Here is a 12,526-nt window from a genome sequence, read left to right as displayed (position 1 = left end):
CATGTTGCACATTTTTTAGATATGAAACATTTCTGTAAATATATTGTTAGTCTTATCAGTTTTTAGCTTCGAAGTATAATTTTTATTTTTGACAACGAATAATAACTACAAATCATACATACATTATATACATTCTTACATTGTAAATTAAAAAAAAAAAATTAAATAGCCTAATAATAATTGGCTATCAAATAGTTAAATAGAATAATAAATTTAATTATTTGCAATTTTGAGAGCAACGAACAACGTTTGTGATCGGAAGGCTCTCTATAGATTAAGAAACCCAATCGATAGAGAAAAAAATACAAAGAAAACTCAGAGGCAATGGAAATTTTGATGTTTTCCGGACCGTTATTCGGTGTATTAATTTTGTTAAACCAGAATGTCCCACAATAGAGCTTTAAAGTGTAGTATTTTATATAATTATATTTTAATGACATTCAAACTTCTTGAACAATTTTATTGTACATATTTATTTTGTGCAAAACAACGATATAATAGTAGTTTAGTGAATTTTCATTGTTCGAGTGGGACAAGAACACAATTTGAAACTTTGCCAAGGCTAAAAACATTTGAAAAATATATTTAACTGCAATAAATAGTTTGAGTAAGATTATGAAAATGAAAAAAATTATTGCATTTTGCGATGAAAACTAACTGGAATTATTTTTTATTTTGTTTATTTAAATATAATAATTGGTGGAGGCATTTCGTTCAAAACAGGTACGTGCAATCCAACATATCCCTTGATTAGTTAAATAGGAGTTGATATCCTTATTCTTGTTGTCTCCCTCTTTATAGTGTTTGTATTGTGTTGCCACACAGATTTAATTTGTATTGCATGTTGTCCTGAATTTCATAGACGAAACTTCAAAACCGGCCTCGGTTTATGGGTTCAAGGGATGAATAATTTTAAGAGTAATACCCAGGGCCGGATATAAGCATAGGTAACATAGGCGCGCGCATAGAGGCCTGCACCACAACTACAATTACAAAATAACGTCACTGGTCACGTTTTATCATCGTAGATAGAACGTTAATGTTTGTAAATTTCATTGCCTCAACCAACAGATACCAGACTCTTGCCGAGTGCTTGAAACTAGCACGAACTGAAAAAGACGTTCTTGTATCAAAAAGGACGACAACAATATGGTCTTGACGAGCTGAAGTTACCAAAGCTCTTTTAAGAGGGTATCAAGAAATAAATTAGGCTTTGGTGAAAATTTCAAAAGTCGTGGATGATTCAGGGATATTAAGAGTGGCTGATCAGGGTTTAGTTCGTAAAATCAACAAGTTAGAAACAGGGCTGTATGCCGTTTATGGGACGATATTTTGCGTCAAGTAAACAAAACTAGTGAATCTTTACAAAATCATAGAATCGACGTGAACACAGCCGCACCATTGTTGCAATCTTCGAGAAGCCTGATTTAAGGTAAAAGGGAGTATGAGCAGAAAGCTATCAAATTAACTAGCTCTCTAGAACGAGAAGTTGAACCAAAACGTAAACGCATAATAAATGTACGTTTGGCTCCTCTTAACTGTAAACAAGCTCCGGAAGTTGATCTAACTCCATGTAATACATTCCGGAACCAAAGCTTCATTACTAGCTTCATAGATGAACTTGAAGGTGCATTAACAAAGAGGCTTCAAATATACGAACTTATCGATATGAGATTTAGGTTCCTTAAAATTTTGACATGGTCTCTAATGATGAGGTGTTAGCAGCAAACAAAGCGTCAGAAGACAGCTACAACGATGATCTAGATGAAGAATGAGGCAACGAAGTTTCAAAATTCAAACATTTTCCCATCCAGTTTCAAAATAAATATGAGGAAAAAGCACATTAGTAAACACAGGTGGATGTATCAACTTTTGTTGAAAAAATGAAAAATATCACTTTAGTAATGTAGAAGTGGCCTTAAGAATGTACCTTTCCTTGATGGTGACTAATTGCTCTGCAGATAGATCATTCTCTAAGCTGAAGCTGATCAAGAACATTTCTCTATGTCTGAAGACAGGCTAAACGTTTTGGCCTTGCTTAGTATAGAACACGACATTCTGACACAAGTCAACCATGAGGATATCATAAACCGCTTTATTGCGGAGAAGCTTAAGTTGGAATCTAGAGGCCTGTGTTTTCTAAATCCGGCCCTGAATACACCTACTAGCATTAAGTTTCGTCATATTTTTATTACGATTCAAATCCAAAGAGAACTTATTGCAATATGATAACATCGGTATAGGCATTAGCCGATTTTCAAGAATGACATCATTGGTTGTATTGTTTGTTGCCGCGTCTGTTGACGTTATAATCTGACTGATGTGTAGTCCATATTTAACGATAAATTATCCTGTCTATGAAGAGACGCTCCAATTTTTACGGTACTTAGGAAAGTCACTTATTCTCTTGTGTTTATGATATATTAGTATATCCTTTAGATATTTTCCAGGGAGAAAAAGTAACTAAATGCTACTCTGTGACTCATCAGAAATGAAAGGTACTTCTGTCCGTTCAATATAATAATATAATATTCTACATCAATTGTAAAATAGCTATAAGATTATGAAACGCATGAAACTTTATAGTAAAATATTAAGCTTTCATACGGTACTAGCCTATTTTCAGTTTTAGCAAGAATGTCCCATTCTAGGAACATTTCAACACCCCTCGTACTTCTCAGTTACTGCAAGATTAATCAGTTACATATTGTTATTTCCAAGTATGTCGAATCAACATCTATGATTTATTCAATACAATGTCCAATTACACTTACAGACTCTTCTAAAATTATTAAAAAATGTCTTATGGTGAATGTTACATTCAATTTAATATACACTGTGACATGCACATGTAAATGATATAATATGTACATTACTTTATTGCCAATAGAACTCTAAAAGTGCGTCTACCATTTTTAAACGTTTTCTATCCAATGTTTTGTTCCCTTTTTTAAATACATTTCTAAACACATAAAACAAGAAAATGTATTGCAAGTGATATGCCAATCAATATCTGTATTTTTAAATTAAAGGGGAACAAGCGCTCCGAGCAATAGTAATAGTAAACGACAAAACTGTGAAAATGTTATGCAATACAAGTAGTTTTAAGTTTTTTTGGAATGTACAATAAATTATGGTACTTAACAGGTACTAACTTTATCCACAAAATATTCCTACCAGGTTTTGGCCAATGTGGCAGTAACTATTAGAATGGAAACCCCTTAGGTACTAAAATAAGCCGAACAAAATCTCTTTCACTACCTATTAAAATAGTCAAAAGATAAATTCTCCGTCTTTATCTACGGCAATGGCCACCTCGGAAAGCTTTCTATCTACTAGGAATCGATCTCGTGACCGGTCCAGTGATTATTCGGATATTACCCTTTGCACAAGTTTTGGAGGCAATCTTATGGTAAATAACGAAGTTATATGGATATATGTACCAGTGCATTTGACCTCTTGGAACCTGTATCAATATTCTGTAAATTATCCTTAATAAGTAATGCATTGACCAAATTGTGAGTATGTTCCGGTTTATTTTGCAGTCTAGTCTACTGTCTTAAGAAAAACCTACGCCTCCACCGCAATACTCCCAAACTTTTAATTTTTGGCTTTTAAGTATCTATAAAATAAATGTCAAAACCAAACTGTATGGAAAATGCAAAATTGTATCAGGTTGTATGCAAAGGAAAATTTTTTTAGCAGATTGATATTTTACTCATTTATTTCTGATGGGAAATTTCAAACGCTATGACCCACTAAACGCCCTTTCAAACTAGAAAATACAACGTTGGTTTGTTGATTGATTACTACAAAAGGGATTAAAACTGAACATATTTCAAATTTGTAAGCCATCTTCAAATGTCAATATTTGTCCCATACTTAACTGTGGTTTTTTAAAGTTAATTTTAACTGGTGCAGAGTAAGGCGTCATTACCGGTTAGTTGTTGCTGTGAATAGTTATCTCGTCTTGTTATGAATTTAGTTTTACAAGTATATGAATTCTTTCACGTTCAAGACCTTAGAGCTGAGAACCAAGGAGGCAATTCTTTGACTTTCACCTTCTTTAGTATTAAATTCTCATTGTATCTTGTCCCGGAAGACAAATTGCTCCTCTGTTTACGAGTTACGTTAAGGATTATATTCTCAAGACGATTTAAAACACCAACTGCGCTTAAGAATTTTGTGATTACTTCTCTTTAGATGACTGGCCTTAGTTTTTGCTTGGTAAAGTAATACGTGCATAGTTGGGATCGCTGTATCCATGTTTCAATCCTAAGATGACAATGTAGTTGGCCAAATTTGTATCAACAGTCTTTTGCATACGTACATGTACGTTCTCTGTTTGTCCTCCGTGGTTTGATATTTATTAAACTGTTAGGCTTGTATGGCAAGCTATTATCTCCGGACATGGCAGTACCAATGCATTTGACCTCTTGGAACCCGTAAAAAAATTCTGAAAATTGCCCTTAGTAATGCTTTGACCAAATTATGTGCATTTCCGGTTCATTTTTCAGTTTGGTGTACCGTCTTAAAAAACCCTACCGACTCCACAACAATACCTTGGTGCCTCTATCGGCATGAGTTTATCATTCTGACTTGATTGAAAAGTAAATCGATTGGGCTCTGAATATCATTATTCTGCACAGTGGAGAACAGCTACATATAAAGTAACTTCGGCGTAAATAGTATTAGGCCAGAGTAGTTCAAATTTAAGTCAACTAAATGAGGTTGCAAACTTCAACAGCCTAGTTTGTGAGCTCCTAGTTTGGTGCTTACCTTGGAATTCTTTGGAAGACTGGATTTATATGTTATAGCAGTGACATAACAACTGAAGGGAAAGGAAACTGCTCGGCATATAATAGAAGTTGGCACAGAACGCACAATGGTCGCATAATGCTGTGAGTGGAAAGGTCATAGTGGTTTTATCATATGCTTCCTAAACTATGACACAAAATCACATGTCCAAAACTAACGGCAAACGCTGTAAGCCCAATATGGTATTCGAAGGAGTTGACGTCCTCTGTGTAATTGGTACTGAGGTAGTGAGTGGTGTTTCTGCTTGAGTGATATGTGCCACATAGGTAACTAAATGAAGGGATAATTAGTCATTGAAACTGGCTCTGTCTCAAAAGCACATCATACACAACAATAACCTCGCATTTTCGCCGCCCACTATCAGTTGGGTTAAGATCTAGTCTTCTCAGAGCACACAGTCCATATAAATTAGTTTGGGCATCACGTCTCGCCAGCTAGAACTGCTCAGTAGGGTTCTCCACGACAGCCATATGAATATACTTTTTAACAGAAACATACTCTGTATTTGCCGTAATTATTAGCCAGTATAAACACAGGTCTTATTTTATAATTTTAACATTTTCACTCTAACATACTATGAATTTTATTTATTCATGGTCTGAAAAAGTAAAATAGTTTTGACACTATATTACAATATCAGTGAAAGGCTATATGATCACAAGTGTAACAAAAAATGATGCAGAGGCCTTCTTGTCTGTAAGCAGTTGAACGGCTGTCCAACTCCAAATAGAAAACTGTAAAATGTCAAAAATTCCTATGTTCCAGCTGAGAAGCGCTTTCCTTCAAACATTCTCGTTGATTTTGTCGTCTGTAAATATTATTGTAGTGTAGTAACATTATTAATTACATTATGAATCATTGAGTTTGAATCAGTCGTAATAGGTTAGTTTAAAGTGTGTGCTTCATCATCAGGTGTATGTTTTTTCAAGGGAAGTTCAGTGTATGTGCCTAGAAGATAAGTGAGGTTAAACCATTTTAACTAATTTAATATAATAAAGAGTGGATTTTATTATCATAACTTCAGCTGAAGTGCAATGGCCTCATCACAAGGAGACACTGATACATTTAGTGTTGATAATTTGCTGTTGGACAATTCTCGAAAACAGGTAGGCCAAGTATTAACTTCAACTATCACTTCATAAAGATCTAAATAAGTTCAGGCTTTGAGATTTAAAAATTGTATGTTAATAGGACTAACTAGGTTATTCTGAATAGATTTATTATTGCCTAATAGTCAATATAGCCTACATTTCAGTATTATACTATTTGTTGATGCATAATTTTAGAATTCTTGGCCAATAAAAATCCACCTATATTTAAACCTAGCTTGTCTATTCAACTATACCAAGCTGTAACTAAACTTGTATGCAGTTTAATTATTTAGGAGCATTGTCGTTTTAAAGAGATGTTATCGGTTTTAACCTATTTAGCCCATACACATGGAAACAGTTGAGGTTACTTACGGGTATAATATATTATGCATCAATAATATATTATAATCTATGGATTATAATATATTCTAAAAATTAGCACAACTACCTAATAAGTATTACAAAGACTATTGTACAATAATTCTGAATAGTCATAGTTGTACTCCTACAATAGTAGGTTATGGCATTTTTCTGCTATTACAGAGCTACATAGATTAATATGGTTAAGTGATTTTGTAATAATTGTAGCCTTCAAGCATTAGTGATTAGCCTTCTCGAATATTATATTTTATTGATCAATACTAGCTATGTTGAGGGATGTTTTTGTTCGTTGCCATCAGCGTGAGGCTTGGCGCAGCTTGTGTTGATAGCTGAAGGCATTAATGGCAGAATTTCAGAAACTTTATGTTAAGTCTGTACGCAAACATGTGTGTTATTAATCCAATTAAAAACAATATAAGTTGAGCACAAAAATCCTAAATTTTGTTTTAAACACAAACTTTTCATGATGAAAGGCCTACCTAAACTGTCAAGCAACTAAAGCCATTGTTGGATCTGCTCGCTACTAAGTAATCTAAGCAACAAAAACACATGTCGGAATGGTTGAATGTTTGTTAATTCCCACTCAAATCAAATACTGGTAGTTTTTTTTTGTTTTTGTTGGTCTGGTGCATTTATGAAAGTAATTTAGCTGTGGTAAATCATATTGATTAATGAGGGTTGGCTTGGGTTAATACAATTGTATAGTTTTACATAACAAATCAGCAACACCCATTTGAACTTGTTGAATATAGATTTTTGTTGCTGTTACAAAATGCAACATGGGTTTAGATTTGTCGTTAAGAGTTTATAAATTGGTTTTACAATTGTTAAATCAACAAGTGTAAAAATCATCAATCTTGATAACATTAATGAATAATAGATCCATCATATTCAGTAAGAATGTTTAATTAAAATCAGTATCCATTTTAAACTCTATGACCCTGTTGATAGTTTAAAATGAACTGTCAATATCTAACTAGGCAACTTCTTATAATATACTCAGTTAGGAAAGTGAGCAGATACAGGTAATCTATTAACCCTTCAGCCATTATCGTCACAATTTGTATTGTCTTATCCCTACAAAATGCAGCTATCACAAGTAGAGATGGGTGTTCGGAAATTAAAATCTTTTTACTTGTCTTAAATTAGTTTATTTTTATTGAAACATTGTGAGTTCATCTTTATGTGTATCGGGTTTTGGATTTTTCATCTATTTTGCAGTGAATGATCTTTAAAATTTAAGTAACATAAAAAATGTTCATATTTACATTTTTGTAATATTAATTTGTATTCTGATATGAAGGCTATTTATTGCCAGAAGGTACACAATATGTCTGTTTCTGATTCTCCACTAGAAAAATTATATAACTTTTCCTATAAATTTTACCCTACACAATTTTTATAAATTGAATAATTTAAGCTTTCAAAATCTACAAAATCAAGTTTATCTGAATTCTTGCAAAGTGATAGCAGAATTTTAAAAATATGCAAAGTAATGACAGTGAAACTTTTAATAGAAATATGTCAAAAATATTCTCTGAGACCCGTGTTGTACATTGTTCTTAAAAAATGTTTTATTTATAAAATCTAATCAACTGAGACCGAGTATCATCATACTATAAGTCTATTATTTATGTAACTGAACAAGTTCGAAATGAGCTATCAAAGCAACATACGTAGTATAACGTCTACTTGTTCTTTCCGTAGATCATCATGCATTGAGTGTTTTTTGGATTGTATTAAACTTAAATTGTATTGGAAGGAAACTAATTAAAAACAGTCTGCTGAACTTCTACAATTTAATACTTCACAGTATTAATGTATTCTTACATAAAACAAAAGTTGTATCATCAGTTTAGATTACTCTCTTAACATAAGTAAGAAAATCATTTATTGCAATTAATAATTAATTATACATTTATTATTCTTTGGCTTATTGTGGTGTGCAACGGGTTAAGATACTGAGTGGCTGATGGTTTACATCTGAGGTTTACTATAAATCCTTGAAACACTGAATGAATAGCTTGTAATTGTTACTCATCCATGTTGCATTTCAATGTTTTGGCAGCTTTCGCTTGGCCTGTTATATGCCATAAAGAGGTGCATGGAAATGGATTGTTGTTTGCTGTATTGAGTGCTCTTTCAGGTGGTGTTTGTAGTTTCAATAATGGACATTTCCTTCAAAACAATGTTTTCTGACATCACCTGTACAACCAATTAAGATCAAGTATTTATATGATTATGTATATAGTACATGCATGTGTCACCATTCAGCATGTACGCTTTTTATTTATAAAAGTATTCACTACGTTAAATAAATTATTAATGTTTTTCTATTATACATGTTTTGGTTTTATTTTTTTAGTCCAAAACTATTTTCTCCGTCTTTGAATCTAATTTCTTATAAGTTCCAAGTAAGGTATGGTAATGGCTCATGCGTATGCACAGGCAAAGTTTGTCCCCGTAGTTCTCGATTTCCCATAATAAAATTACTGCTAATCGGTGATAAATTTTGAATTATTCTGTTTGTTATGCTTGTTGAAGTATACAAAATATTACAAAATATTACTTAGGTATAGAACTGTGTATTATGAGTTCAGTAATGTATGAATTTAACTGAAAGAAAAATTGATTATTCTGAAAAAGGTGGAGCCAACCACAGAACTTTAAGGAGCTCCCAAGGACACTTCCTTAGCCTGTCAATCTATGTAACCTTTATTACATCACTCTTTAGTTTTCCTAATAGAATGTTATAACTAAAATTAACCACCACCAAAATCCTCAATTGTTTCATAAGTATTAGGTTGACAGATAGTATTTGCTCAAAAGAATTTCATGTAAAATTACTTAGCCTATGTTTGTTGCAGTGATTATGTTAATTTTCCTATTCTATAACCGAATTAACATTCAATGATAATATATTGGATAACTGGTTGTAAAACAGTATTAACTTATTTAACTGATTATATTAATGATTCAAACATTTATTTAAAAATCAAATCAAATCATTCTTTAATCACATATACATTGAGTACAGTGTTGAATCAAGATAACAAGTTTTAAATAAGGTTTTAAATCAATGTAAATAATAAGTCCAGCAGTGTTCTATTGGCTCCTCCAGTCCAGGAACTCCTTGACTGTGTATATGGATCGGCCAAGGAGCCATGTTGTTAATGCAGTCTTCAAGTTCTTCTTAGGTAATTAATTGCTGTAGAGCATGTGACAGCCGGTTGCAGAAGGCAGCACCACAGTAGGAAGGCTTCTTTTCACAGAGGGTCAGCTGATGAGAGTGTAGTGCGAATAAGTTCCCATGCTGTGTGTTGTATGTGTGATGCTCTGCCAGCCTGGCTTCGTCTGATCGTACAGCATGCAGGATTACTTCACAGATGTACAGTGAGGTTATTGTAAATATCTTAAGTTCTTTAAATGCTTCTCTGCACATGTCTTTGGGTTTGCCCTGCTAATGCTCTTATGGCTTTCTTTTGGATAACCAACACTCGCTGAAAAATTTGTTGCACTTGTGCTTCCCCATACCGCTAGTCCATATGTAAGATGTGTCTGGAACAACGAGTAGTACACTGTCAGAGCTGCTTCATTTTTTGCTTATTTGTATAATTATTTTTACAGCATAGAGGCCATAGCTAAGTTTTTGGCGTAGGTAGTTTACATGTGATGTCCAGGACAAGTTGTTATCGAGGATAATGCCCAAATATTTAGTAGAACTTAATGTTTCAATTTCTGGTAGACCTTGGTGATTATTTTGAAGTGCGGTATATATAAGCTTGTTTGATTTATTTTCATTCAGAACTAGGTAATTTTAAAGGCAGTATTGTTTTGCCATATTGTATGCAGTGTTAGAGCTTATTTCAAGTTCTATTTCTTTGCTAGCAGTGATTAGAAAAGTATCGTCAGCAAACATTATAACTTCACAGAATTCTTCTAGATATGTTGGGAAGTCATTGGTTAATAGTATGTAGAGCACTGGTCCGAGTACGGATCCTTGGGGTACTCCTCTATACATAGACAGAGCTCCAGATTTCACTTTAATAATTTTGTCATTTACCTTACAGGTTACTTCTACCACTTGTTTCCTTCCACTAAGGTAGCTATTAAACCAATTTGCTTCTTTCCTCAGCAATACCCAGTAATGTAAGTTTTCTTAAAATTAGTTTGTGGTCAATACAATCAAATGCTTTAAACTGAAATCTAGCTGAATACTGGATGCTATGTAGCCCTGATCAAGTTTGTCAATTATGCCTTCAACTAATTGGACCCACTGCTGTTGTCGTTGACCTCTTCTTTATAAAACCATGCTGTCTGGGGGCAAAGCGATTGTGTTCTTATATGTGTTCTATGAGCCTGTTTAGTACTATACGCTCAATAAGTCTTGAAAATTTGATTTGAGTGATATTGAGCGATAGTTTGCTGCTTTTCGGTGGTTTTGCCACTCTTAAACTTAGGGTAGACTTAAACTACTTTCAGGCTACTGGGGAAGACCCCTTTGCTTAGGGATTTGTTGATTAGATTTGATAAAGGGGCGATGATTTCATTTCTACAGTATTTAATTATTTTTGAGCTAATCTGATCTTCTCCTGCCGATGTTTCAGGTTTCATCTCTTTAATAATTTTCATAACTTCCTCTTCAGTAGTACTGTAAAATTTTAGTTTTTTTCTTGACATTCCGTCTGCAGGGTATTTATCAAATTACATTGGTTTGAGGTAATATTTCGGTTGTTTTGTTGTAAAATTTTCTCTGCTATTTTTGAAATGAAATTGTTTAACAAGTCAGCAATATTCTCAGGTGTGTTAAAAGTCTCACCGTTAACTCTCATGCTCTTGGGAAGTGAAGTAGTAGGTTTAAAACTTTCCTCTCTACATTAATTACTTTCCACAGAGCCTTTGATTTATTTTTAGCTTGTGCAATAAAATCAGAATTTTGCTTTTTCTTGAGCGATTTGAGTTTGAGGTCATAGTTTTTCTTCTTGATTGCAGTTTCTCTTTTGTCTCTTTCATTTCCTGTGAGGATTTCTTTGTTAAGTGCCTCTAAGTAAGTTTTTTTTTAGAGTTATACAATCAGAGTCCCAAATATTTTTTTGAACGACTCCGGTTTGTTTTGATTTGTTTAAATGGACATGCTGTCTCATGTGCAAATCTTACAGTACCGTTGCTTCTATGACCTGTGCCCAGTCTTGAGCTGCTAATATGTTCCTTAGTTGCTCCATTGTGTGTTGGTTAATCAGCCTCTGCTTGACCCTTATTTCAGGGCATTTCAAGTCAACCCTCACAGAACACAGCTGCACAGTGTGGTCAGATAGTTCAGTCATGAACACACTTTGTGAAAGTTGGGCTTCACAGAGATTGGTATAGATGATGTCAATGGACATGTGACTGTTATGATTGACAAGTGTGGCGAGTAGTTTTAACCTTTTTAGGTTGTATCCAGACAGTACCTCTGTCAGACATGTGTTATTGTTGTTACTTGTTAGATTGTCCACATTTATATCTCCCATTATGATAGTTGGGATGCTTACACTGGGTATTTTGCCTAGTTCTTCCGACAAAACCTCTAACGCGTTTTCTAGTCTGCTTTAGGGTGTTCTGTAGATACCCATAAGGTACAGATGATACTTTTTAATACTTATTTTATAAGGATAATTTCACACAATAGTTCAGCTGTTGGGTCTGAAACAGATATCAGGGTGGTCAGATTGTACAATGTACAGCTGGCATATATGGCCACTCCACCTTTCTTATATTGTGTTCTTGCAATGCCTCCAATAAGTTGATACTCTGGTATTGTAGTATTTTCAAGATTTTCAGTACTTAATCCATGTTCTGATAGTATTATTATGTCTGGATTTATATTATATAGAAGGTGTGTTTGCATGTATATTTTATTCTTGAGTCCATTTATATTTTGGTGAATTAATTTTATAGTTATTTTCTCAAGTTGGTTAGTTATGAGATTTTTCTTTTCTTTTTGGTGAGGCATAAAAAAGGGTTTGGTAGTTGTGGTGTTGGTGTCAGCGAGCTACTTGATGAGTGCTGATCAGCCTGCAGCATACTTATGTTGGTGTCAACTTTTTCAGCTTGCTTGTTTATACTGCTTGAGCACCGGTAGTTGTTATTTATATTTTTGTAGAATTCAACGTGATTGTTAAAAAAATTCTCTAGGCCTTCAGTTTTCTTACGGATTTCTGCAGTGATCGATGGTTTATTTTTGACTAATGTTGGTG

General features: G+C 33.6%; 1 protein-coding gene across 2 annotated transcripts in view; it reads left to right on the top strand.

Moving 5' to 3' along the window:
• The first annotated feature begins 5,564 nt into the window (after nt 1-5,564).
• The window catches only part of LOC124369825 (sorting nexin-4-like), a 72,561-nt gene continuing 65,599 nt past the window's right edge, over nt 5,565-12,526 (top strand). The window contains exon 1 of one of the 2 annotated variants that reach the window (XM_046827949.1): nt 5,565-5,933. In XM_046827949.1, the coding sequence (XP_046683905.1) occupies nt 5,853-5,933 (81 nt within the window). In that variant the 5' untranslated portion in view covers nt 5,565-5,852. The remainder of the gene's footprint in view (nt 5,934-12,526) is intronic. The other variant, XM_046827951.1, reaches the window with a different exon arrangement.

This window comes from Homalodisca vitripennis, chromosome X, assembly GCF_021130785.1.
Source record: "Homalodisca vitripennis isolate AUS2020 chromosome X, UT_GWSS_2.1, whole genome shotgun sequence".
In the NCBI taxonomy this organism is placed as follows: domain Eukaryota; kingdom Metazoa; phylum Arthropoda; class Insecta; order Hemiptera; family Cicadellidae; genus Homalodisca; species Homalodisca vitripennis.
Note: the sequence above shows the minus strand (reverse complement) of the source record. Positions and strands in the feature narration are given on the sequence as shown.